At 54.6% G+C, this 26409-nt stretch overlaps 9 protein-coding genes across 9 annotated transcripts; 5 read left to right on the top strand and 4 right to left on the bottom strand.

The window, feature by feature from the left end:
* Positions 1-149: 149 nt before the first annotated feature.
* Positions 150-1374, bottom strand: A1O1_04401 (uncharacterized protein; the record flags this gene model as incomplete). Its single annotated transcript, XM_007725295.1, has 2 exons — positions 150-1187; positions 1321-1374. 2 exons carry the CDS (start codon positions 1372-1374, stop codon positions 150-152), a joined length of 1092 nt encoding a protein of 363 aa, XP_007723485.1.
* A 412-nt stretch (positions 1375-1786) lies between these two features.
* A1O1_04400 (uncharacterized protein) lies at positions 1787-3373 on the bottom strand (the record flags this gene model as incomplete). Its single annotated transcript, XM_007725294.1, has 1 exon — positions 1787-3373. One exon carries the CDS (start codon positions 3371-3373, stop codon positions 1787-1789), a length of 1587 nt encoding a protein of 528 aa, XP_007723484.1.
* A 1110-nt stretch (positions 3374-4483) lies between these two features.
* On the top strand, positions 4484-6400 carry A1O1_04399 (arylsulfatase; the record flags this gene model as incomplete). Its single annotated transcript, XM_007725293.1, has 2 exons — positions 4484-4711; positions 4781-6400. The coding sequence occupies 2 exons, from the start codon at positions 4484-4486 to the stop codon at positions 6398-6400; spliced, it is 1848 nt and encodes a 615-aa protein (XP_007723483.1).
* Positions 6401-7055: 655 nt separating this feature from the next.
* A1O1_04398 (mRNA (guanine-N7-)-methyltransferase) lies at positions 7056-8969 on the bottom strand (the record flags this gene model as incomplete). Its single annotated transcript, XM_007725292.1, has 1 exon — positions 7056-8969. One exon carries the CDS (start codon positions 8967-8969, stop codon positions 7056-7058), a length of 1914 nt encoding a protein of 637 aa, XP_007723482.1.
* Positions 8970-9794: 825 nt separating this feature from the next.
* A1O1_04397 (uncharacterized protein) lies at positions 9795-11102 on the bottom strand (the record flags this gene model as incomplete). Its single annotated transcript, XM_007725291.1, has 1 exon — positions 9795-11102. The coding sequence occupies one exon, from the start codon at positions 11100-11102 to the stop codon at positions 9795-9797; it is 1308 nt and encodes a 435-aa protein (XP_007723481.1).
* A 680-nt stretch (positions 11103-11782) lies between these two features.
* On the top strand, positions 11783-13010 carry A1O1_04396 (uncharacterized protein; the record flags this gene model as incomplete). Its single annotated transcript, XM_007725290.1, has 2 exons — positions 11783-12138; positions 12188-13010. 2 exons carry the CDS (start codon positions 11783-11785, stop codon positions 13008-13010), a joined length of 1179 nt encoding a protein of 392 aa, XP_007723480.1.
* Positions 13011-14436: 1426 nt separating this feature from the next.
* A1O1_04395 (uncharacterized protein) lies at positions 14437-16027 on the top strand (the record flags this gene model as incomplete). Its single annotated transcript, XM_007725289.1, has 2 exons — positions 14437-14802; positions 14882-16027. 2 exons carry the CDS (start codon positions 14437-14439, stop codon positions 16025-16027), a joined length of 1512 nt encoding a protein of 503 aa, XP_007723479.1.
* Positions 16028-16792: 765 nt separating this feature from the next.
* On the top strand, positions 16793-21592 carry A1O1_04394 (uncharacterized protein; the record flags this gene model as incomplete). The annotated part of the gene is made up of 1 exon (XM_007725288.1): positions 16793-21592. The coding sequence occupies one exon, from the start codon at positions 16793-16795 to the stop codon at positions 21590-21592; it is 4800 nt and encodes a 1599-aa protein (XP_007723478.1).
* Positions 21593-23219: 1627 nt separating this feature from the next.
* Positions 23220-26087, top strand: A1O1_04393 (uncharacterized protein; the record flags this gene model as incomplete). The annotated part of the gene is made up of 1 exon (XM_007725287.1): positions 23220-26087. The coding sequence occupies one exon, from the start codon at positions 23220-23222 to the stop codon at positions 26085-26087; it is 2868 nt and encodes a 955-aa protein (XP_007723477.1).
* Between the last annotated feature and the right edge of the window lie 322 nt (positions 26088-26409).

Genomic DNA, 26409 nt, shown 5'->3' with positions numbered 1-26409 from the left:
CCGTAGCCCAGGATAATCCCATACATACACCCGACCCTTCCTTCTTCAAGAGCCTCGATATGTGTCTTGTGTGTCTCGAACCGTCCCACACAATAACCCAAATGGTATGGTATCCACCTCTTTCATGGGAGGGTTGTTTGTCGTCATTGTCAAGTCCACTCCAGTCCGATCTTTTTCGCAACCGTCTCAGCAATTCGTTCGTAGTAGACCGAATTGACCTTGACCCCAGCGGCCTCTTCAGCGACGATGGTAGGCATACCGCGATCAGCATCTGCGCAGATCTTAGGGTCGAGAGGGACATCGCCGAGGAATTCAATGTCCCGTTTCCCAGCTTCGTACTGTAGACCACCGCTACTAGCTTGAGTCAAGGGATCATGAGTGTGACCGTGACCTTCACTCTGGTTTTGATCTTGACTTTCACTCTGGTTTTGTTCCTGACCATGAGCAAAGATCCTCGTCTCGGTCCCACAATGCGGACACACAAAAACACTCATGTTCTGCACGACGCCCAGCACGGGGATCTTCATCTTGCGAAACATCTCCAGACCCTTGACGGCGTCTTTGAGCGCTATGTCCTGCGGCGTCGACACCACCACCGCCCCGTCCAGCTCGACCTGCTGCCCGATCGTCAGCTGCGTGTCGCCCGTGCCCGGCGGCATATCGAGAACGAGGACATCCAATCCAATTCCCCCCTGGCCCCAGTCCACTTCCCACAGAAGCTGCTGGAGCGCTTTCATGACCATCAGCCCGCGCCAGGCCACGGGCGACGACTCGTCGGACAGTAAATAGCCCATGCTCATGCTCTTGATCCCGTAGCTGGTCAGTGGGACGAGGTGATTGGTTGGGGTGACTTTGATGAGGAGACCACCATCACCGTCGGCTTTGTCGTCGGTGTTGGAGGTGACGTTGTTGTCCAGGTTGAGAAGCGTCGGGATTGAGGGCCCGAAGATGTCCGTGTCGAGAATCCCCGTGCGGAGCCCGTGGCGCGAGAATGCCAGCGCGAGGTTGACGGCCAGCGTGGATTTGCCGACGCCGCCTTTGGCGCTGGACACGGCGATCGTGTGCGAGACATGTGGGATGCGCCGTTTGGGAGGGAGCCCGCGTTGAAGTCGGGGGAGTTGGGGAGGAGGAGTAGTAGAAGAGGGACTTTTGGTCAAGCGAGAGGACGCGGAGGAGCGTGGGAGACCCTATATGCCATATACAAATGGTGAGTCTAGGGAGTCATGATATCGCGAGGCGAGTCGTCTCGAGGGAAGAGTGCAGGTCTGGTTGTCTTGAGGGAAGAGTGTAGTCTGGTTGAAGGGAGGACGGAGGACGTACTAGGGGATTCTCATGGCTGAAGACTCGCGCGCATGTGCTGAAGCACTTGCGCATAGTCTTGATGCTGGGTCAGTGCCGGTCAGTAGTTAGAGCGAAGGATCTCAGGTGATGGATGAGGCACGACATATAAGGCATGAATAGACACTGGTATGATTTGGCTCGAGACAGAAGATGAAATTCGGACGAAGATTTGGAGAAGCGGAAAACAGTGCGGAGAAGCAAGAAGCTGATGTCATTTAGACGAGACAACATACTGTGTATAGGTATCTATCTGTATATTTATCTGTATATCACGAGGAATACATTTGGACGAGGGATCACTTAATTCATTACTTTCTCCTAAACACGTATAGGAGGTGCTATCTGGCATTCCGTAGATCTATGGTAGTATGTTCTCCTTAGTCCTCTTCTATCGCTGACGTCCACCAGATAGTCAATTCAATGCTGACCAAGTACCCCGACACATTTATTTCGTCGTGTCGTGAATCTCAATAGGCCTGTCGTCTTCAGCCTGCGCTTCCAACTCGTCGACATCTTTACTAGGCAGGCGGTCAACCGTGCCAAAGACCACTTCCATCTCTTCCAGCGACTTACCCTTGGTTTCCTTGATCAGAAAGTAACTGTAGAAGATGATGGCGTAGTTGAAAATGGCAAACATCAGGAACGTCCGCCATCCAATGTTGGCAATGGCATGAGGAGTGATCTGGCTCATGACAAAGTTGAACAACCATTGACTGGCGGCACCCGTGGCCACCCCAATCTCCCGGATGCGACTGGGGAAGATCTCTCCGATGTACAACCATGTCAGTGGACCCCAGGACATATTGAAGGAGAAAGCCTCCAGGTACACCATGGCAATGCCTGCCGCTCCAGAAGAGGTGATCCCGGTAGCTGAAGGCTTTGGGGGGTGGGTGGCCACGATCAACGCGATGATGAGCATGAAACTGCCCATGGCAAAAGCACCACCCATAAAGGGGATCCTTCGGCCGATGCGTTCGACCAGGAAGAGTTGGAAGACTGCCACTCCAGCTATCTTGATGATCCCAAAGAACCCGGTGATGAACATGGTCTTGTTTCCTGCCCCGATGGTGGCGAAGATCTGGGGTGCGTAGTAGGCAAGCGACGTGTTTCCTGTCAATTGTTGAGCGAGCTGGATGGTGATGGCGATGATCATGCGGAATCGGTTGGATGGGAGCAATAGCTCCTTCCAGGTGAGTCCTTCAGACTCGACGAGTTCGAGCTCGATTCCAGCGAGGATCTCGGAAAATTCAGCTCTGATCTCCGGACCATCCACGCCGCCCCGAACCCACAGCAAAGACGCGTAGGCCTCTTCGTTGCGGCCTTTCTTGGCAAGCCATCTGGTAGATTCCTTGACCAGGATCATACCCAGACCGAGGAAAACACCTGGCACGAGTTGGAGGCCCACAGGGATTTGCCATTGCATGGATGAATCACTGGAAATGCCCGCTTGCGCAGCGTAGTCCACCCAGTAGGAGACAGTGACACCGCACGCAAACAACAGCTGGAAACAAGATCCAAGTTTGCCTCTGATCTCCTTGGGGGCCATTTCGGCCGAGAAAATCGGGACGAGAACGGTCGCGGCTCCAGTCCCCAGGCCAGATATAACCCGACCAGCATAGAAGACGCCGATGGAATGCGTGTTGACAACTTGCATGATCGCTCCGACCGAGAAGACTGCAGAGGCGATGATGAAGCCCCACCGTCGTCCTAACCACGAGGTCAAGGGCCAGATGCCGAAACAGCCAAAGAATGCGCCCGCTTGCAGGATCGAGACACAGTTTGAATTGACTTGTGTCTTCTCAGCTTTGGAGTAGCGGAAATCATTCTGGAAACTCGGCAGGGTCAGGACCCCTCCGACAATGCCAGTATCGTATGCAAATAGAAAAGAACCGATCGAGCATAGAGCCACCACATAGTAAGCTCGAAAGAGCCCGAGTCTCTTGCCCATGACTGCTTCTTGTTCCGTGGGTGTAGGGGATTCCTCGGATGTCTCGCCCTGCCGCACGGGACGATACCCGGCGGAGGAGACCATGTCTGCTCTTTATAGCTGGAGGGATGTCACTCAGTCATTTCATGGGTGATGGACCGCCGGGGGTTTGGCTCTTCTGGAGATGGCAAGAGTTGTTGAACAAGCAAAGCAGTCCAGCGATCACGCAATAGATGCGGGGGTCGGTAGGGAGTAGCAAAGAGGTAGGAATCATGTAGATCCGACGTTGATTGATGGACGGTGAACTGTCGCCATCTGGATTTAGTCAATCAATGTACTCCTGAGCCCCATGTTGCATCGTAGGCCGCGTGGGAGACGAGGAATGAAGGAATAGCGCGTGCACGCCCGTTGTCGTCTAGCTGACTGGTCGAGATAAGCAGGGATTAGGTCTCACAGATGTGTTTGGGTGGTCTGGATGAAGAGTGGGAGTCGACGGGAAGAGCACAACGCCCTGACAGACTCACCGTAGTAGAACAGTAGAACAGGTTCTCGAGGATAGGCGCGTCCTTGAGGTTTACTCTGTACTGCAGAGACTGCACCCGAAGCTGACTTCAATGCAAGCTTCCAAGGCCGGGGATAAGCATTGCGGTCTAGGACTGTGGAAAGGTACTCGGTACCTAGAGATAAAGATATCTGCATGGCGGATGTGGATGATGATTACCACGTCCGCCCACAAATGCACCCGCAATGGAGTGACAATGGCCACAAAACCCCGGGCTGATGGCTCCCTAGGCTCCCTAGGCACCTAGGCATCTAGTATCTCGGCGAGCTAGAGCCTCTAAGCCCATCAGAAGTGGTCCCCTTATCCTCCTTATCCTTCAAGTCCCTAGGCCCTAGGCGCTGTGATATGGGTCCTTGGGTCTCCCAGAAAGGGTGCTACAAGTATCTCGCATGCTGATCTGTCCCACTGCACTCCGATACGGCGTGGAGTGACCCCTCCTCCTCTCATTCTGAAGCACTACATTGCACTACATTGCACTACTAGTACAGGATTCGACTGTTCTTCCCTCGTTGCAATGATGCTCCGAGTCCAAAGCAGACATGTTCCGCGTCGACCGAGGAGTAGTCGTGTCTGTCTATCCTCCACAGGTGACAACTTTACCTCCTTTACACCTCCATTGAGATACTAGCAGCCCAGACAACGACGGTCGAGCCATGGCATCCAAACGCCCCAATTTCCTCATCATCGTCGCCGACGACATGGGCTTCTCAGACGCCGGATGCTTCGGGTCCGAGATCCAGACTCCCAACATCGACAAGTTGGCCCAAGATGGGATTCGTCTAACCGGCTTCCACGCTGCTGCGGCGTGTTCGCCCACCAGAGCCATGATCCTGACCGGAACAGACCACCACATCGCCGGTCTCGGGAACCTGATTGAGTGGGTTAGGAACTGTCCCCGCCCGATGGATCACGCTGTGAATTGAATCGACGACTGACAGCCAGAACTCTAGACCGACTTCAGTGGTCAAAACTTCCCCAAAGGGAGCAAATACTCGACGGCTCCGCAGCGAGGAATGCCCGGCTACGAAGGCTACTTGAATTCCCAGGTGGTGTCTCTGCCGGAAGTGCTGAGAGACGGTGGCTACCACACCATGATGGCCGGGAAATGGCATCTAGGCCTGACCAAAGAACGCAGTCCGCAGGCTCGAGGCTTCGATCGAAGCCTGGCCCTATTACCGGCGTGCGCCAATCACTACGACTACAGGCCAGACGTGGATTTCCCGAAGTTCCTCGAGAAGAGCGTCATTGCTATGCACATGGAAGACGGCCGCTACGTCAAAGAGCTTCCTGACGGGTGGTATTCCAGCAACGGCTACGGCGACCAAATGCTCAAATACCTGAAGGAGTGGAAGGAAGACGACGCCCTCTCCGAGAAACCCTTCTTTGCATACTACCCGTTCTCGGCGCCGCATTGGCCTCTGCAAGCACCGAAGGAGTACATCGACCACTACCGAAATGTGTACAAAGACGGACCTGAAGCGTTGCGCCAAGCGCGGCTGAAGAAACTGATCGAGCTCGGCATGATTCCCAAGGACGTCAAACCGCACCCGGTCGTAGCGGACGAGGTCCCCGGCTGGGACGAGATGGACGATTACCACCAAAAGGCATCCTGCACGGCGATGGAAGCGTACGCCGGCATGGTGGAGTGTCTGGACCACAACATCGGCCGCGTGACAGAGTATCTGGAATCCATAGGCGAGCTGGACAACACGTACATCATGTTCTTCTCGGACAATGGCGCCGAGGGCGCCGCGTACGAAGCATACCCGATGGTGGCCGGCGAGCTGATGTCGCATATTGGGAAATACTACAACAACGCGCTCGACAACATCGGCAACAAGGACAGTTTCGTGTGGTACGGCCCGCGCTGGGCTCAGGCAGCCACCGCCCCAAGCAGACTGTATAAAGCATATACCACGGAAGGCGGGGTGCGGGTGCCCTGCGTGATCCGATATCCGCCCATCCATGCTGACCGACAAGGCGCCATCACCGAAACCTTCGCCACCGTCATGGACATTGCACCGACGCTATTGTCGTTGGCAGGCATCCCCCACCCAGCGCCCGAATGGAAGGGTCGTGCGATCGTGCCGATGCGCGGCAAAGACATGACGCCCTGGCTGACCGGCCAGGACAGTCGCGTGCACGACCCCGACGAGTCGTTCGGCTGGGAACTGTGCGGCCGCGCCGCCATCCGCAAGGGCCAGTGGAAGGCCGACTTCATCCCCTTCCCCAAGGGCAACTCCGCCTGGCAGCTGTACGATCTGTCCAAAGACCCCGGCGAGACCGACGATCTGGCCGCCCAACACCCCGACATCCTGCAGGACCTGTTGCAGCTCTGGGAGACCTACTGTGAGGAAACGGGCGTCGTGCCGCTGCAGCCGGAGCTGGGCGCCCGCTGGCATGAGGCTGTCGAGAGCCAGATGAAGGAGGGCGAGTGGATCGAATATGAGTACTGGAAACCCGGTGCCCTGGAAGACTCGACGCGGAATCAGTTCGTCCGCGAAATTGCGAAGGTGCCTGATCCGCGAGTCAAGGAGGCTGCCGGTGGACAATCTGTCAATGTCGCCTAGATGATGAGGACTGGTTGCATGGCTATACAATTGTGATCAGTTTAGACAACAGATCATGCACCCATCCATCTATGACTGTTCTGATACTTTTCCATGACGCCTTGACGTTCACTGGACCAATACCTCAGAGATGTATGAAGGATGCAAGCAAGCAGGATAGAATTGATTGTAGGATATATTCTCGTCTGAACGCATGCTTTTCTCGTAAATGATGATAAGGCTCGCGCTGAATGAAAGCAACTGCACATAATATGTCCCATTCTCAGCTCCATTTCCATTTCCATTTCCATTTCCGGATCCGGATGATCAGGCGGCTCGAGAGGCGCTCTCCAGCTCGCAATTCGTCTCGAGCCAGTCCCTGAGCTCGGATCAAGTAGAACCGGCGCATGCAATGCAATGTTTTGGGACTCCATTACCATATCTAGTAGTCTCCGTCCATTCAGGAACGCCAGAAGTAACGAAGGGAGATGGCCCAGCTAACGGAACCGACAGCCATCCTCGGTTTGTATGGCAACATCCCAAGCCTCATGGCGGACCAGTCGCGTCGCCTCACGTTGTAACGTCCCCTGTGGCATAGGATGCAGTAAGAAACACCCTCTGGACCGCTACCAGGCCAGCTTCGTTGCGCTGTCGCTGTTGCTGCATTGGCTCCAGCTCAGACCTTGACGAAACAAAAAGCATGGTAGAATCCCACGGCCTCCATTTCCTCTTTCGACAAGACCGGCTCGCCGCCTTCGACTCTCGTTACTCCCATGCGGTTCGCGAGGGCCATCATTTCGCGATTGCCGCGCTCCGACTCCCAGATCTCGGGGAAAGGCTTCCGATAGCGCTGTTCGAGGTTATACGACTCGGCGATCGCACGGAAGGCCTCCCACGGCACGACGAATTCGGGGACATCCACGGCCTCGGCCATCCAGTACATGTATTTCCAAGAGAACGGCGGCCGGAACGATCCATCGGGCTGTAGTGGACGGAGAGGGTCGACAGGGAACCGGACTCGATACAGCGAGTTGCCCCACGACGGACCTTCTTCTTCTTCTTCCTCCGCAGCCTCACCTTCTTCCTTATTTGCTGCCACTGGTGTACCGTTCTCTTGTTGGGCGGGTTCCTGAGCCTTTTTGGCTGCCTTGTTGGCGAACCACTTGCGAATGTTCTCGGCACACACGTCGCTGTTTGGCCCGACGCCAATGAAGCGGCCTCCCTTTTTCAAGCTGCCTGCCACGTTGCGGAGCATCATCTTCACCTTCTCCTCCGACTCGAACGCGTAGTGCATGGTAAACATGGCCGCCACGACGTCGAAGCCGCCACCGCCCCAGCGACTGGGCTGTCCACTCCCGGCGTTCGGGTCGATCCCGACTTCCCGGACGATGCCTACATCGCCGATCCAGGCGCCGAAGCAGTCTTGCGGAATAAACCGAGCATCGAAGATCGGCCGACGACCACGTCGCATCTGCTGATACCGTTCGCGTGCCTGTTGGATACTCAGTTCGGCAGGATCAAGGCCAACGTACAGTCCGACGGTCTGGGGCGCCAATTGCCATTTGCCGAGATCACCACCTTTGCCGCAGCCGATGTCGAGCACAAGAAGCGGTTTCTGCCTCTCGGGTTCCTTGGCCTCTTCGCCCCAACCGAGCTCCTCGACCTCTCCTTTTTCCTCTGGGCTGAATTTCTGGATGAGCACGGATTTGACCCAGTTGTTGAAACTTCGTAGGCCTTTGATTTGCGACTCATTCTTGCGCCACTCGCGTCCACGTTCCTTCACCCACTCGGGTCGTGCGTTGTAGAATTGGTTCGAGACTTCTTGCACACCCCGATTGGTCTGAGTGGCTAGGTCTCCGTTCTGCTGTTCTCGCAGGGCGGCCAGACGTTGTTGTTCAGCAAGCACATTGCGGCCTCGACCACGAGCGCCGCCGGGACGAATGAATTCACGAGGAGGAGAGTCTCGTATCGGAGAAGGCGATCTGCGGCGTTCCCGTGGCGGAGACCGGCGGCGGTTGTACAGGCTCGCGGGAGACCGTCGGCGAGGAGATCGAGATCTTCTACGGACATTGCCATTTCTTCGCGTATCCTCACGCTCTGGCCGCCGACTGAACGCCGACGGGACTGGCTGTGATGTAGAGATTTCGCCTTCCTCTCTCGATTTACGTGGAATTCGGGGCAAGTCTGCCGGTGTTCTTGGGGCTGGTTTGTCCTTGTCAGCTCCATTTGCCCGTGACTGCGGTGAAGGTCTCTCTGCGTTCGGCGACGAGCCTGAAGTGCGCCGTCGCTTGTTGACCTCGGGGGACTCCTTCTTCTGCCCATCATCCTTTTCAGCTGTTGTAACTTTGCCCTCGGCTTCTGCGGCAACTGAGGTCGATCTCCTCCGCTTTCGGCTCTGATCATTCGCACTGTCGTGGCCGTTTGGACTCGATGTCACGGCCACATTGTCCTTCGAGTTCTCTTCTGCGTCTTCGGCAATCGCGGCTTCCGCTATGGTGTCGGGCAGCTCCTTGAAGATGTCGCGGGCAGGATCATATGCGAAAGATGAGCGTCGCCTGACAGGGCCTGCACGAGCAGGAGGGTTGGACATTGTAGGAGGTGTAGATTCAGGTTGGAGGTAGGAGGTCGTGTAGACTACAGCGTATAGTGCCGGAGGGCTCTGGGATGAGGTCGATCTCAGACGGAGAAAGACATCTTTGGGTGTATGAGATTGGTGACTTATAGTTAGGTAACTTCAAGACATTGTCTCTTGTCACTGCCTTGCGTCTCATGAAAATGCGTGCGGCCGTACAAAATAGACGTGTTTCGCGCTGGGCGCTAGATAGAACTCTTATCTTAGCGTAGTGCACTAGGCGAAGTTGGAGGTTAGTTAGACGACGAGCAACTACTAGAGCGGCGGGGTTTTCTACGACGTCCAAAACCTGCCCGAGCAAAAACTCCAACTTTGACTTTGTCGAAGCAGCGGAAGCACACAAGGAGCAGGACTGGGCCAGTTCGGTCTTGTTGAGTGGTCTGAGTAGCTAAAGCTAGCAGACTTGTCATGTTGGACTACCGGAAAGTTCACTCCACTCGGTACGCCACGGGCATCAAGGGACGTAGAGGGACGTAACAGGATCTGGTCAGGTACATATTTCATGCAACTTGGGAACGAATGCTTGTGTGGGTCTATGGATACACAAGGCCCTCTGTTGCATCCTGCACCGTGTTCTGCAATGCACCTTGGGAGCGCTGAAGCAACATCATTTTGACAAGGCAGCCAAAGAAAGGACAATGACTTCGGCGGACCATCGCGAGCCCTGTAGCCCTGGATGAATGCTGCCAGAGATTCGCCTGGAGCAGGGCCATCCAACCCAAGCTGACAGGAACATCTCCAGATGTAAAATGGTTTTGTATTTTTGTCGGATGACTCCAGGCACTAGTCAAATGTGATCTTCTTTCCAGCGAAAGTCGCTTGAACCTGATCCTGCATCTTTCGTTTCTTCGCCGCTTCCCACGAGGGATGCAGTGCGCCTCCATCATCTCTCGTCTTTGACTTTGATTTAGTGGTCCTTGCTGGTCCTGTAGTGTTGCCATTCGACATCGTTTTGTCGCCACTTTTCCGGAATCTTTCCCTAGGCCTATCACCCGGAGCCACTGCGCCTCTCTTTAGATCCCAGCCTGCATCTCGAGGGTTCTGTTCTTTCTGTTTGGCTAGATGTTTCGCATTCTTGCCGAATTTCAATTCCGCCAGCTGCTGTCGCGCTCGCTGTCCTCGCCGATTCTTTCTGATTTTCGGTTCGGCGGGACCGCGGTGCTTGTATGTGTCCTCATCTTCGGACTCCGATCCGGAATAGTATCCTCCAAGACTGAGGGATGGCAGGAATGCTGTTTTTGTGAGCCTCTGGATTGAGCTTTCATCGCCGGTTCGTGCTTCTGCGCGATCTAAGGAGTCACTTGGGCTTGGTGAGACTGAAATATCCCGCCTCGAATTGCCATATTGAGAGTCTAAGCGTTTGTGATCTGCAGACCCATCGTTCTCAGACTCGCCACCACTTGAAGAGGCCAGCCTACCAGCGGCGTATTCAGAAAGCAGACGGTCTTCTTCTGAATCTGATCCCGAGGCTTGACTGAGATGCTCATGGCCATTTGGTTGAGCATTGTCACTCGAAAAGCCGTGGAATTCTTCCTCTTCTGCTTCGACAGAATGTATTGTTTGCTTGATCGACTTGGGGACAGATGACTTCCCATCAGTCTCACTGCTGGGTCCTGTTTGAGGGATCCCAAGCACATCATAGATCGTTTTCATAATTTCAGGTACAACATTCTTCACAGGCGTGGCTTTGAACAACCTGCCCAATACATTTGCCTCGGCCGTTGACTTGGTGGGGTCAACGGCAGGATTCTGGCCATAGGCATGAACGAATGCCGGATGTTCCCTTATTCGCTTCGCCTTGACCAAGTGCTTGAGCAGATATCGTTGCGCTGTTTGGTCGAGTTGCAGTTGTTTCAGCACAACGACCTCCTCTCGTAGTCGCAAAAGAGTCTGGGGCTCATCGTTGGCTGTTTTCTGTCGGCGACCGAGCTTCTGGCGTTCGAATCCCCGAGCCAATTTTAACGCCGATTGCAGGCGCTTGATGCCCTGGTGGACTTTGGCCTTTAGCCTGGTGACTTTTATCCGCAGAGCCTGGTCTTCAATCGCTATATCCTCCTCCTGCCCTTCGTCTTGGCGCTTTCGTTTGGGCATTTTTGGTGACCGTACTGGGTGGGAGGATGTATTAGGAGAGTACGCTCACTGTGACATCGTTGGTAGACCTGTCCAGTAACAGTCCCTCTCTCGTCAGTACCAGAACGACGAGGCTCATTTCGAGTGGGAGAAAAGCCTTTGGCTACAAAATCCATAGAGTGAACTAGTCCAGGGAAGGCTAGAGTAAGGTTTTTAATCGGCTGAGTTCGGCTGAGTTGCCATATTGGTTGCATCAGCTAAAATACGTACACAGCCTTGAAGAGTGACAGTTCCATCTTTTGTACCGACATGATGTGATAGAGACATCTTAATCATCAGTGGTGTTTGCTGTCCAGCTCATGCATCCAACTCATGCCTCAACACCAGTCCTTACGTGCAGGGTGGCACTGCAGAGCATTGCTGGTTGGACAAAGCAACCCTGGACTGCTGCAGCTGGCTGAAGACGCCTCAGACCAATCGTTGCACGCCGGTCAGCACGGCAAGCTGAGGCTGGAATCTCAGGCGATTAGGCGACCGTCTGCCTTCTCTCTCGTAAGATGCTATTTCTACCTCGTCTACTCTCCTCTGTAGCCTCAGCTCTTTCTATTTCATGATACTTCTCTGGTTTGTATTGTATCCAAAACCGCATCGTCAAGCGTGTCACGAAACAACAGGCCCGTAACTGCTCGACTGTGCCCCGTATGGCGCTTACTGTCCCCAAGGCGCTTCTCATCTTCCTATCCCTTTGCGGATTCTGGACTCTCTGGGTCTTCCCCTATCAAAATGGTCTTTTGGCGATATTGGGCCGGCAAAGTGAGCCTGGCGCCGTGATACCAGGCCCTACTCCAGCGCCCATGAAGCAGACATACACGGGGATTGGAGTGGTGGATAGACAATTGACCACTCTGGTCAGTTTCTTCTACACAGCTATCGACGGCAACCGAGCAGATGTATCGCTCTCCTTCCTATATCTTGGTGGACAAGTCCTCTCAGCATGGGTGTTGATCATGATCGAGAGTCTCCGCGTCGGCAACGAGAAAAAGTTCATCCTTATGGCGTAAGTCGCAGGATCCCAGACTCACGAGGGGCTCAACTGACGGCAATAGAACGACCTTGTTCGGCGTTGGAGTGGCAATCATCGGATATGCCTGCGTTGCGCCCCTCTGGTTTGCGCTTCATCTAGGGCTGTCGCCGGCAGTGGTTGACCCTCAGGACTTCCAACTCATCGTGGACGTCCCAGTGAGGCTCGCCATTGTGCCAATCAGCATTCTAGTGGGCTTTGGGCTGCCGTCTCTGTTGATGTGCCTTCCCGCGCCCACGGTGGTCTCATTCGAGACGAAGCAGACTTGGACGGGAATCCAACAGGGTTGGTCCATTTGGATTGGTCTGACGCACCTGATTTTGACGTCCATCGCCACGGGTCGGGACCCAAGGGCTGGGTCTCTGACGGAAAGTGACAAGAGAGCCAAAACCGTCAAGTATCTGCGTCAGGCTTATGCATTCTCGATCGCGTGCTCGGCTGCATCACACCTTACGGCGTGGAGTCTCTCGCTTCTGGCGTTTGCTTTCCCGGTCTTGTTCAGCCCAACCTATTTGCCACAGTTTCAACCGGCTAAGGTCTTCCTTCCTGTTCTGCCGTTTGGTCAACACGACGTCAAAGTCCTTGCCGATGGTGCTCTTTGGTTTTTGCAGTGGGATATCCTGGTGGGTGTCTCGGCCACTTTGCTCTGGGGTCTGACCTTGCGAGTTGCCGCCAAACGTGAACACGCAACACTCATCCAAACCCTCGTTGAAGCGATCAAGGTTTCACTGGTAACACTTGTTTTGGGACCCTGTGGAACGGCTGCTGTGGCCATATGGGGTCGCGATGAGCTCGTATTTCAACGCTCGGATGCTCAAGTCAGCACGACCGCAAAGAAGGATCAGTGATCCGGGCATTCCGGAGAGTAGCCTTGACGAAGACATCAGGTGTGTACTCGACGAGGCTAGACTTCATTCTTGGCCGTTGGAGGGTTGGTTAGAACGGAGAGGCCTCCATGGCGGGGTCATAATGATATGGAGAGCAAGGATACGCGCTGCTTGAACGTCTGACTACCCGAGCAACTGCCTGCCATCAGGAGGACTTGATGCGATGGGGGATTTCATTGCGATCATTCTTTTGGGAGATCTAATATCTGGGAAGGGTGTCTTGGACCGAGGATTTGCTCGACTGGTCCCTAAGAGCGCTGAGTCTGCTTTAGAAAAGTTGATCGGAATACTATGCACACCAAAGCAAGGATAATCATATGAGCACGTCCATCTCCGATTGGCAGTATCATGCTGGACTTTTTGTGATAGAGTAGATGGGTCTCGTTGTTCTGCCTGACCGTCTAAGGCAGCTGGACGGCGGACTCCGGGCCTGGGGGCCCCAAAATGGCGCCTACAATGGGGAACTTCAATCGCTTCGGATGGTACGGAGCAATATGGTCCACCAACTGCATGACTCGGCGGGTATAGGAACAAAGGTACAAACTTGAAAGGTATCCATCCATTCTCCAGATCGAACGGCTACGGTGACGCGGCCTTCATTGATTGAATCGTTGACTGATCGAATTGTTGAGTGTCACTGTCCATGTCCCGTCCACTTCCACTGCCATTGATGCGCACAAGGGTTTCCAGGATACGTGTCTGCATGGCACCCATCAAACGGGCAGTCCTGACGTGATGCCTCGAAGCAAACAGGGAACGAGGTGCATGCAAGCCAAAAGGCCTTCAGCTGAGAGGGATTGGAGGGACCTTTTAGGTACGGACCTACTATTAATACTTCTGCTACTGTACTGTAGGTAGTCATCTATTCCACTCTCCACAGTCACTACTTGATATATTGAGCCGACTACCAACAGAGGTGTAAGGGACCTGAGTTAGTTTCTAGTCATCTCCATCCTCTCAGCCTCAGCCTCATCAATTCGGCCCTTTAGGCCCCTTAGGCCTCCCCTAGCCCTTGGGCCCTCACCCCCGTCAGGCTCCTTAGGCGCCTAAGGCCCTCCATCCCCCCGTTGGCTGCCTAATACTACAAACTGTTCAGCGTCCAATCTCCGACGCGACAACAAGTACTTGAGTGCTGACTCGCTACTCACCTCGCCTCGACCTGGTCTTCGCTTCCCAGTTTATTGATCAATTAAGTAATTGTTCGCAGAGAATTTCCTGTCCTCAGCAGGCCTGCAGTGCTTATTGAATCTTAGTTAAACCCCCAACCGCCCTGCAGCCCGCTATCCGCTACCTTATACCTGGATCTTGGAGCACCGCCTTGCCCAGACTTCTCTTGTCTCGGCTTGTACTTAGAGCAAGATCCCTTGCCAAAGGTTACATTACAAGCATGCACTTGCTAGCCGGAGCTGCAATTGCAGCATTCACAAGCACATGTCTCGCTTCCCCGGGCTATCTCAAACTGGATGTCGAACGACGTGCACCGCTGGACCGTCGCCTGGTTCGCAGACAGAACTCGGATGGCAGTTTCGACGCCCCAGTGACGCAAAACACCAACAAGCTCGAATACTTGGTCAACATCACAGTAGGCACCCCGGCTCAACGCCTTGCTGTCACTCTGGACACGGGTTCTTCTGATCTATGGGTACCGGCAGCCTCGGCACCTCTCTGCAGAAAAGGCGGGTGCGATGCTGGAACGTTTGATCCGAGCGCCTCGAGCACCTACAACGTAATTGACGAAGGTGGTTTCAACATTGTAAGTGCTACTAGTATTGCAGGAGGCGTTGGTGCGCATGCCTCGCGGCTCAGGGGCTAATCTGCTTGCTTACCTACAGACTTATGCCGCCCCAGGAGACAGTGATGCTGGCGATTGGGCCACCGACACCATCACCGTCGGCGGTTCTGACCCCATTCGAGACCAGCAGATTGGTGTGGCCTTGTCTCTGTTCGACTCCCATGGAGTCATGGGCGTGGGCTTCGATACCAATGAAGCCAACAATCCAAGTCCCGACGGTGTGTATCCGTCAGTCATGGACAATCTACAATCTGCTGGCATCATCAACCGAAAGGCTTACAGCCTTTACTTGAACGACCTTCAGGCAAACAAGGGCTCGATCATCTTTGGAGGAATCGACACCACCAAGTACACCGGCGATCTGGTCGCTCTTCCTCTACAGGCAGGACCGGAGGGATACGTATCCGAGTTCTACGTCACCCTGACCAGCGTCAGTTTCACCGATCACACAGGACAGACGACACAATTGTCGCCTGAAGGTTATGCACAGTCGGTCCTGCTTGATTCAGGCACGAGTCAGACCCTTCTCACCGACGATGTTTTCAGCGCGTTAGCCAACGGCTTCGGGGCAGTGGACATTGGCCAAGGAAGTTACGTCGTGCCTTGTAAATTCGCCGGCATCAACGGAACGATCAGTTATTCCTTCGGCGGCGACGGTGGCGTCACCATCGACGTGCCGGTATCACAAGTGGTGGGCAATCTAGAATTTCCCCCCGAGAACTTTGCAGACAAATCTGGAGGCTGTGACTTTGGCTTCGGACCCCCCATTGGCGGGTTCAGTATCCTTGGGGACACTTTCTTGAGAAGTGCATATGTAGTCTACGACATCAGCAATGGTGTCGCAGCTCTGGCCCAGGCAGCCGAAAATCGAACCAGCACGTCCAGCATTGCTGTGATTCCCACAGGAACCACTATCCCAGGGGCATCGGTGACGGCCACCGCTACCGGCACGCAGATCCCCGATGCTCAAGCGACAGAAGAACCGGCCGTGCCAACGGCGAGCGTTCAAGGCACGTCTTTGGTCCTCACTGGGACGCCCACCTTCAACCTAGGCGCGGCAACGACGGCGGCGGCCACGGGGACAGCAGCAGCCACGACAACATCATCCGGGAGAGCAAACGCCGCAGCAGCACCCACGGCGGCACTGCTAGGTTTAGGTCTGGCAGCCGGAGTCATGGTGTTGTAGATAGGGAGAGAGGAAGAGCTTTTCAGGTTGAGACATAGAGCCAGTCTGCACAGATACGTACTGCAGAGCTACAATATGTACACAGTTCTTCACGAGCATGCCAAAGTGACAGGAATTTGGTCGAGACCCACGGACTATGGACAGTTAAGGACCAGGATCCATACAGAGTGTACATACACCGCCCTTTACAAGTCGCGTCGACGCGTTCACCAAGTTGGTGCCAGTGACTCGTCTCTGTTGTAGACATATCTGCTTGTTCGTTTCTGTTCCTCTCAATCTCCCATATCACGCGTCTTGTATCTACACAGCTGTCAGAGATCCCGCCAGACGAGTATGGCTCTCGAATCACTCATGGCTCGTACCGCCACGAGGCCATCTGATTGGCTGCGGAGCGATGCCCGGTATCATCCTCATCTTCCCCCTCCGCACATTTATCGCAATCGCGACCTCGATGTCACCGTTGCCCCTCGCCCATCTTGATCTCGAGCTCCCAGTCTTTGACACATTTCGACCTTTGCATCTGAAGGCGCGTTGCCGCAATATTGTTACAGACGTCTCTCCCCCAACTTGAAGCAGACCGCGAAGCCTCGTGAGATTTGAACGGACCGTCCGAAGATGACCCACGCTTGAGCCAACGCCTTCTATTCAACTCATCAACCTCTCCGTCCGCCCACCGCGCCTTTAAACAAGCCGTAACCCAGCGAGGTTGCAGCGAGGCGCTTCTCCGCGGTCACGGGAGGCGTCAACATCTCCTTTACATACCACATGAGCCACAATCTCTGGCGTTGCTTGCTCGAAGACGATGTCGATACTTTTCGGCAATACCTGGCGAACGCCACCTTCGCCTCCGGACCCCCGAGAGCTTCGGGCGCTGGACAAGGAGGAGGTAATACACTGAGGATTGGCAGCCCGGGAAATTTGGCTGTTTCCCCCAAGACACCGCTGAAATCGCGCAAGAGTGTGGGAAATGGTCCTGGCAGCAGCTCATCGAGCAAGGGTACGAGCTTGAGGCTTACTCGTACCGAGGTGAACACAAAAGACACCTTTGGGAGAACAATATTGCATCATGCTGCTTCGTCAAGGTCGGAAGACGCCCTGGCATTTGTCAAGGCTCTATTGGAAATGCCCGTCTTGGATCTCTATGCCCAGGATACCGAGAGTGGATGGACTCCCCTTCATCGGGCGCTGTACTCTGGCAACATTTCCATTGCCCATGCTCTTCTGGCCCGGGACATCCAGGATGCAACGGATTACACTACCAACACTCAGCGTACCCATGCTGGTGGCTTGGTCAAGATCAAGGATCGCGAAGGGAATAGTCCCTTTGAAGTGTTCGGTCTGACCATAGCGCCTCGCACTATCCAGCAGGACCCTTTGACGTTGCCCTCTGGTCTTAATGATGACGACAGCATCAATGGGGTCGACTACAATGAGGACGGTCAAGGAGATGAAAGGGTGAAAAGGTACGTCGCTCCTGTCGTCGATCTTGTCGGCGATGAAGTGTACGCATTTGGCAGCAACAAGAACCTGTCCCTCGGAGTGGGAGATGGGGATGACAGGCATTTCCCAGAGCGTCTGCAACTCGCTCGGCCCGATCATTTGCTACGACGTCTTCTGGATGACCATCTAGCAGCGAGACAAAGGTCATTCGGCAACGAGGACATGACCTCCAGCGCTTTTGACATTCGGCCACAGAGCGATATTCCAGCCATCATCCGCTATCGCCCCATTACAATCCAAAATGTGGTCATGTCAAAGCTTCATACCGCCGTCTTGACCGACGATCCCATCTCCAATCTCTACATGTGTGGTTTCGGCCGCGGTGGTCGGCTGGGTACTGGCGATGAGAACACTGCTTTCACGTACCAGTGCATTCAGACCGGCGGCCTGGCCAAGCGCCGCATCTCTGCAATAGCCCTTGGTCAAGATCACACCGTGGCGGTGTGCTCCCAGGGTGAAGTGTACACATGGGGAAGCAACCGCTATGGTCAACTGGGTTATTCGCTGCCCGAGGTTCCCCAGAATGAGACTCCGATGCAGTTGATACCACGTCAGCTGTATGGGTACATCAAGAAGGAGCTCATCATCGGTGCCGCAGCCTCGGCCATTCACTCGGCCATTTACACCTCGACCGCCCTATACACCTTTGGCAAGAATGAAGGCCAGCTTGGGTTGATGGATGCAGACGCACGCTCCCTAGAGATACAGGTACTACCACGTCGGGTAGGCGTGTCAGTACTGCAATCACCCATACAGTCGGTCAGCGCAATCGACCGTGCCACGACTGTCTTGTTGGAGAATCACGATGTCATTGTCTTCACCCATTATGGATGGACCAAAGTCTTGTTTCCACTCGAGTCTCTCACCAGCTACTACGTCTCTAACACGCTAGCGGCTGGCAATTTGGAGGCCAACTATATCAAACAAATTACGAGCGGTGGAAACACGATATGTGCCATGTCTTCGTATGGTGAGGTTTTCTCCATCGAGGTGCCCAAGGCCGAGAACGTGCCGTCAAACATGTCAACCACCAACCCTACCAAGGCCCGCAACGCCCTGCCTCTGCCCTTACGCCTGTGGTCGATCCGCAAGAAACACATGTCCGCTGTCGACATGGCTGCCGATCAGCATGGGTCGATCATCCTGTGCACGGCTTCAGGGTCAGTCTGGCGCCGGGAAAAGCGCGCCAACATCAAAAGCGTGAGAGACATGAAGAAAGGTTCAGCACGACCGAAGGACTACAAATTTGTCCGCATTCCTAACTTGACTGGGGCCATTGCTGTCCGAAGTAATGCCTACGGAGCGTTCACTGCCGTGCGAAAGGATTGCACAGTGACACGAGATCAGATCATCCCTGATCCACCGTCTCTTTGGAGAGATTTGCGCTCGCTGCTTCCCTTTGCAGCTTATGGGCAAGACCAGACGGAAACAACACCGGAGATAGACCCAGCTCGCATTTCCCGGGCCATCATTTGCACACCATCCGCCGAGCAGGATCTTCTGAGGCTGTGCAAGAAACATGAACCTCTTGCAGAAAGTCAGTACGATATTTGGATTACGTCCAACCTCACCGATGTTCGAATTCCGGTCCATTCTTTCATGCTCAAAGCCAGAAGCCGTGTGATGCGGAGCGCATTGGCTGAATTCCAAGAAACGTATTACTTCTCAATTGCGGATGTTTTATCCATTGAGTACGGGCCGGATGGTCAGATACAACTGCGGTTCCAAGGTGCCGACTTCTTGACCCTGGTCAACATAGTTTTCTATCTATACACGGAAAATTTGGTCGACGTCTGGCACTACACAACCCAAGCGTTGCATCTCGCCGCCCGCTACCGGTCTGTGCGCATCGAGCTCATGAAGATCGCTACTCATCTCGAACTGCGACAATTGGAGCGCGCTGTGAGGACGATGGTCGACCCGGCTCTAAGTCTAAGCATTGACATGGAACTTGCCATACTAGACCCCAATTTCTTTTCGGATGCCGACGTCCTGGTTGAACTTGCAGATGGCGCCGAGCTGCCCGCACACAGTGTGCTGCTCTGCATACGTTGCCCGTTCTTTGACGGATTGTTCAACGGCAGGGCAGGCGGGATGTGGATGTCCTCAAGACGCAATGTTGCCGACGATGAGTCTGAGGCTGTGCGGGTGGATATCAAACATATCGACGAAAGAATTTTCGGATTGGTATTACGACACCTTTACGCCGATACTGGGGAAGAGCTCTTTGATGACCTCGTCACCAAGAGCCTAGACGAGTTTATTGATATTGTCATCGAGTTGATGGCCGCTGCGAACGAACTAATGCTGGACCGTCTCGCACAGATCTGCCAGCAGACCCTTGGCAGATATGTGAACGTGAGGAACGTCTGTTCACTTCTCAACACTGTGGCCGAATGTTCAGTGGACAGTTTCAAACGGGCTGCGCTGGAATATATTTGTCTCAACCTCGAGAGCATGCTGGAGATGAGACTGCTTGACGAACTCGATGTCGACCTGTTTGCTGAACTTGATGAGGTTGTGCAAGCGAATCAGTTGGCCTACCTTCCATTCGCACGTAGCGACCGATCGGAGGCTGAACTGATCGAGAAGAATCCAGACCTTCTCGACCAAATCGAGGCAGGCAAACAAAGACGAATAGACTCTATGAGGTTGAGGTCGAGGCTGGTGGAAGATGAGGAGCGGTATGCTGCTGCGATCAAGTTCCGTGTCGGCAGCTTGGACCGGCAAGCATCATCGCCAATCTCCAAGAGCCATGTGTCCACGACAGTCCCTGACTCACCAACCAGTAGTCCAAGTCCCAGTCCGGAAATCGTGGCCCAGGACGCCGGAGAAGACCTACCGTTCGATATGGATGATGAACATGCTGACCTACTACCGAGCCCTGCCGTGGATGCAACACGGCATCCGTACACCTCGTCAGGTTCGTTTCGAGACAAAGATACATCTTCGACAACGCCTCGGCCGTTCCACGCTGGACAAGAGGAGCTTGCTCTATCGCCAGCATCTCCTACTGGGAAACCCGGAATCTCCAGTCCACAAATGGGATCCAGCGTTGGGTTTGAGCGAAGGGCAGTCTGGCAAATACCGACATCAAGCGCCAGCAAAACCGACTTGAAGGGTATAATGGCACAAGCCTCGGTGTCCCGAGTATCCCACTTGACGGAAGCCATGAATCTAGCATCTACCCCACCCAAAGCCACAAGCAGGTTATCGCAGAAAGAGAGGAAGCGACAACAGCAACTACTGAAGCAGCAAGAGGCCAAAAGTGCCGAGTCGGTTGGTGCATCTACAAAAGTTGGAAGCAAGACACCTTCCTCCCCATGGCAGACTGTCCCCAAGTCGCCTGGGCCCGATCCATTGCCTCCGAAAGCGATGCAGACCCCTAGCCCGGCGGCCGGCACCAAAGAGGAGGGCCGTAAGCAGCCTCTGACAATGCGCCAGACAGTGGCTCGGGCAGTCTCGAGTCCCAGCCCTGGACCACCGAGCACTAGTCAAGGAGGTGTTCCTACCGGGATTACACCTTCGAAGGCGCCAGCGCCGCAAATCCAATCGATCCGCCATACCCCATTGCCGTCGCGAAATGCACTGGCGCTGGACGCGCGCACCTCGATGGCGGAGATTCTAGCACAGCAGCAGACGGAAAAGATCGCGGTCAAGGAGGCCGCGGCCAAGAGATCGCTGCAAGAGATCCAGCAAGAACAGGAATTCCAGGAGTGGTGGGACAACGAAAGCAAGCGGATACAGGAAGAAGAAGCCCAGGTCACCGCAGCCGCGACAACAGCGACAGCAACAGCCACTGGGAGGCGTGGCAAGGGAGGTGGCGGTCGTGGCCGAGGCGGACCTCATCGAGGCACTGTTAGTGGTAGAGGGAAAGCTATGACTACGACAGGGCCAGAGAGCACAGGATCAGAAAGGCTGACGACGGCGGCGGCGGCGGTCTCTCCGTTGGATTCGGGACGGAGAGCTGCCAGTGGTGGCAGTGGTCAGCCTGGGCGAGGCAGTGAGAGTCGAGGCCGGGGCCGTGGGAACCACACGCCTCAGCGAGGATCGAAGCATCATTAGAAGCAATTAGATGAACAGTAATGAATTGAGGATTTTGTACCGATCAGATGTAGGTGAACTACCTACCTACCTTGACTACCTTGAGGGTTGGAGTTGACGCGCAATCTAGGTATCATTCTACTACAACTGTCGCATCCACACTCAAACCCATCAAGCTGTGAGTGTCCCTAGGTCGAACCGAGCAGGCTCAAGTCTCCCTTTCTGTCCTCGACAGTTATGTTTCTGGTCGGAGTGTGCATACAGCTGCTGTTCAACGTCGCAACTGGTGACTAAGGTATGTAGGTGCCTGTGGATGCCATAATAGGCGCATCCCTGGTATCCTTCCTTAGTGGTTGAGATAGGTACCTCGCAGTAGCGGTCTCTTCTATTTATCAAGGCAGCCTATAACGAAGAGTCATCCTTTTCAAGCGAAGCGGGATGCAGAGAGTGTCCTTATCCTGCTACCCGTCTGCCTACTATGGCACCTACAGGGGAACCTTAGGACTGGACTTAACTGCCCTCCTAGGTAAGTCGTAGTCCTAGGGATCCCTAGATGATGATGCCCAGGTAGGGAGCCCATCCCTGTTAGACAACTCAGCTGTTGGACCTATCTTGCGCCGTATATTCACTCTACACTGCAGGGTGTGCTGTCCAGACTCCAGTGTGCCTGCGCTTACGTCTTTCGCATTTCGTCCCTGCAGTCACCGGTCGGCGAAGAGAATTGGCCAGATCAATATTCCTACTGCATTACACCCCTACTTAGAGTAATAGTAATTAAACCACCTCGTCTACAGTGCACAACTAGAAGAGCTTCCCCGGTTCTTAATTCCACCCTGTCCGTGGCCACCAGTGTCGTCGTATCCCCGACTCTCCGATGAGATGGTACAGTAGTACCACTAGCTGTCCACTTGAGGCATCGATGTCACTACTAATTGACGGATTATGGCTCTAGCGCGACTCCCACTAACTTGCTAAGGTACTAGTACTAGCTAAAACGCCGACCCTGCCGCTTCTCACTCAACAACATCATCATCATCATCGGTATTGTTGTTCCGACGTGTATCAACCGACTGACTCTTGCCCTTCCTCTGTTAGTATCTCTCTAAACTTGCCAACCCATCCATCCCTTCAACTTATCAACCCTCCCATCAGCTCCGCGTCGCTTCGACAACACCAAAGCCGCATCGCTGCCTGGCTGCGGTCCCAATCAACACCACTGGGCACCGATTCCTTCCAGACCCTCGACTATCGCCTGATCACCACTACATCCCACGCTGGTTCCTCCACCCCAATCACATGTCGCTGCCGTCATATGCCTGCGACTCGAGACCATCTTGAACCTGGCCCTCGACGCTCAACAATTCACTGACCATCCTCACACTTGCGCCGTCTGCCATGCCTCGCTCATTTACCTAAACCAAACCCTCTTGAATGGCCTAGCCAAACCTACCAAAGATCACACAACTTTCTGTCGTCGAATGTCTTGACCGCTCGAATCGGCAACAAGCACATCCACTTGTGGACGTTATCGCATGCGATGGAAGGATATCGGATACTTTCTGCTATTCATCATTCGTCACGCCCATGCTAAGCCCGCTGTTACAGCAAGTGAAGCCTAACTCATCGTCGGTCGATCCTGTTGGACAAAATGCACCAACATCCTCGCCCACCTCCGGTGACTGCGTCCCCCGCAAACTCGGAGCAGACGAATCCCACACGTACCAATAACCCCAGAGATCGAGACCTCCAAGCTCTAAGGACATATTCCCCTCTGACCCAAGGGTCTGGTTCCTCGGAGGACTTTGCAAGTGCTCGACAAGATCAACCTGCGGACAACCCCGGCGTGCAGATGCAGCGGCTGAACCAGGTCATCCAGAACTTCCACACCAAGGCAGCTCTAATCATTCTTCAATCTCGAGTCGACTTGGCTCCTGCATACTCGCAAAAGACAGACACAAAACGGGTGAATCGGTGGTTCAATCTTGACATCGACGAGACCGACGAGTACAAGGACGAGATCAGGAGATGGAAGACATGTGATGCAGAAGGCAATCGACCTCCGCCCTTGGTGATCGAGATCTTTCTCACCACCGATCCTTTACCCCAGGGTCAACGGCTGGTGATTCTGGACGAAGACGGGAAGAGATGGGATGTCATGAATACACTGTCCTCGGCGCATCGTGCTTCCCGTGGGAATCAGCGACGGACAACAGATGCCAACGAGGTGATTCTGGAGAGGTGGACGATTCAACTGGGTGATCCCACGGTCCCTGTGCCTCCTGAACTGGCCACGCTCCTGCCTTTGGTCTACAAAAAGAGCATCGTCTTCTTCCGTTCTCTCTACACCTATAGCAATTTCCTGCCGGCCTGGAGATTGTCGAGAAAGGTCGGTAAGGTCCGGTCGACCATGGCAATGAAGCTGGGCTATCGGTTGGTTGACGGATCCCAAAAGAGTGGGTTGTCGCGGTCCGATAACCTCCATCTCCGTCTTTTCGATAGCAATTCGGACGTTCTATCATCGTACGACTTCGGCTTGACAGAGTCTCCGGCTGGGTCTTTCTCCGTCAAGGTCGACTATCGACAAAACTGTGACTTTCGGATAGACGATTCCGAAGAGCTACTGAGTTCAAGGTTTCTCGGAGCCGACGACGACCTTTTCCGACCATCTCTATCTGGCGAGAAAGATTCACGAACAGAAGTCGGCTCTCTGCCTGCTGACCGGCGGCAGAATCTGTTGGAGTCGCCGGAGCTTGGCCTCGCCTATGGCAGTTTGTCCACCTTCCACAGAACAGGCATTGCGCCCGGCACAAGCCCGATCTCGGCCTTACGCAATGCGCAAGACTTTAATGGCAGCTCTCCTCCGACTCCTGAACTGGCCAGACCGTCGTTGCATACCCATGCCACGGCAACGCAGAGTTCACGAAATTCACTCCGAGCGGCGGCCGCCACTCGACGGAGCTCATTTTCCATGCAGCCGTTCAAAACACCGACACTATCAGCCTCGCCTCTCGGTGTTTCTCCCTTGGCCAGTTCACCACGAACGCATTCGGCGAGGATACCCACCTTGGGATCCTTGACGGAGGAAGGAGTCGCTCCCCCAGCTGGACCAATCCTGGCCGGACGGAGAGCGGGATCCTTGACTTCAGACACTGTTGCCGCTTCGTCGACGTCCAGCTCACCCAAGCCGGCTCCTGTCACGAGATATAGTAGTAGTTTCAGCCACCGCCGGGCCAGATTGTCGTCTGGGGGGACAACTGTCCGCACGGACGACGACCAAACCAGTAGCGGCAGAGGCAGCGCCACGTCTTCCGTTCAACCAGGATCAGGGTTGATGACCGAACCAGCCACTGGCGGAGGCAGTTCGGGATCGGTGGCGGAGGACGACGGAGAGAATATCTCGGAATTCTTGAAGATGATTGAACTCCAGAAAGATCTTCTTTCATCTCCGTCTTCCACCGCCGCTCAAGCGTCTACCAGAAGAACGGCGGCGGCGTTACACCGATTCCACCGGATGCGAGACTCCAATGCTGCATTGTCCGATTCCATGTCTTCGTCTTTGATGCTACAGAGGTCTTCGGCTTCTTCCAGCCGACAATTGTCAGGGGTACCTCAGATGGTGGCGGGGACATCCCTCTCTACTTCATCATCTCCCGGAAAACCGATTTCTCCTCATACGCCGCATACTCCTTTTGCTCCATCTCGGCTCAGTGCCGCTTACAGTCATGATGACACGGACACACCGCATCGTCTGGCTGCTGAAGAACCTTCTTCGCCTTCCGAAGCCCCCACCGAGGAGACGGCCCAGGCTCAATCCACTGCCAACGTTCCCGCCATTGATATCCCCAACTCACCAAGACCATTCATCTCCGGCTACCAACGTTCCAGTTCGGTTCAGCGCCGACCTTTGAATCCGGACGACGATGTCGCAGGCTTTTATGGTATGCGAAGTGCCAGTATGGGAGCCGACCGGCGTCGTCACCGTCGCGAATCCGCCCGCGCAGACGACGAGGAAGACACGGACAACTCTGGCAAAGTAGCTTCCCGTCGGACGGTCGATAGTCCCCGTCGCACCTCTCAAGCTCATCGGCAGTCTTCACTTGCCACGGCGGCGCTGGCTTCCGACGGAGCCGGTTCCGAATCTGCTTCGGGTCGATCGTCCACCATACCCTATCGAACTGGGTTCTCGTCACAGCAGCCTGGCGGAGGGGCCGGGGCAAGACGTATTGCACATCGACATGCCGAATCGTCTTCCAGCTATAGCGGGACCGGAGGCAGCATGGGCCACGTCGATAGCAGTAATGTGGTTGGCGGTGCTGGTGGTGGTACTGGGTCATGGGCCCGAGGGGGAGGTGGAAGTGGAGGTGGAGGGGGTGGAGGAGGAGGCAGACAGAGCGGAAGTCGGCCGGAGAATCGACTGGATGAGGACGACTTCTTGCCGTTTGCCATGGAAAGAAGTGACTTTAATATGCCTGGCAAACCGGGCGATGTGGGTGGAGGGGGAGGCGGTGGTCAATAAGGCCGAAGGGGAGGGGGAGATACGACTAGAATTTCCTAAAATTGACTCTGAATTTGAGAATCACTGGGAATTGAGACTGGGGACGGGAGACTGAAGACTGGAGACTCGAGACTCGAGACTGGAGACTGGAGACTCGAGACTCGAGACTGGAGACTGGAGACTCGAGACTCGAGACTGGAGACTGGAGACTGGAGACTGGAGACTGTGGTGTTACAGTCCAAGATTAGAGACACGGCAGAAGCAGAAGCAGAACAGAGGTCAAAAGAGAGGTCAAAAAGAGGTCAAAAGACCTTTTTGCAAGACAAAGGCACGAGTGATCCTT

Source organism: Capronia coronata, assembly GCF_000585585.1.
Source record: "Capronia coronata CBS 617.96 chromosome Unknown acBCG-supercont1.3, whole genome shotgun sequence".
Classification (NCBI taxonomy): Eukaryota; Fungi; Ascomycota; class Eurotiomycetes; order Chaetothyriales; family Herpotrichiellaceae; genus Capronia; species Capronia coronata.
The sequence above is the reverse complement of the archived record's forward strand: the minus strand, read 5'-3'. Positions and strand labels throughout refer to the sequence as shown.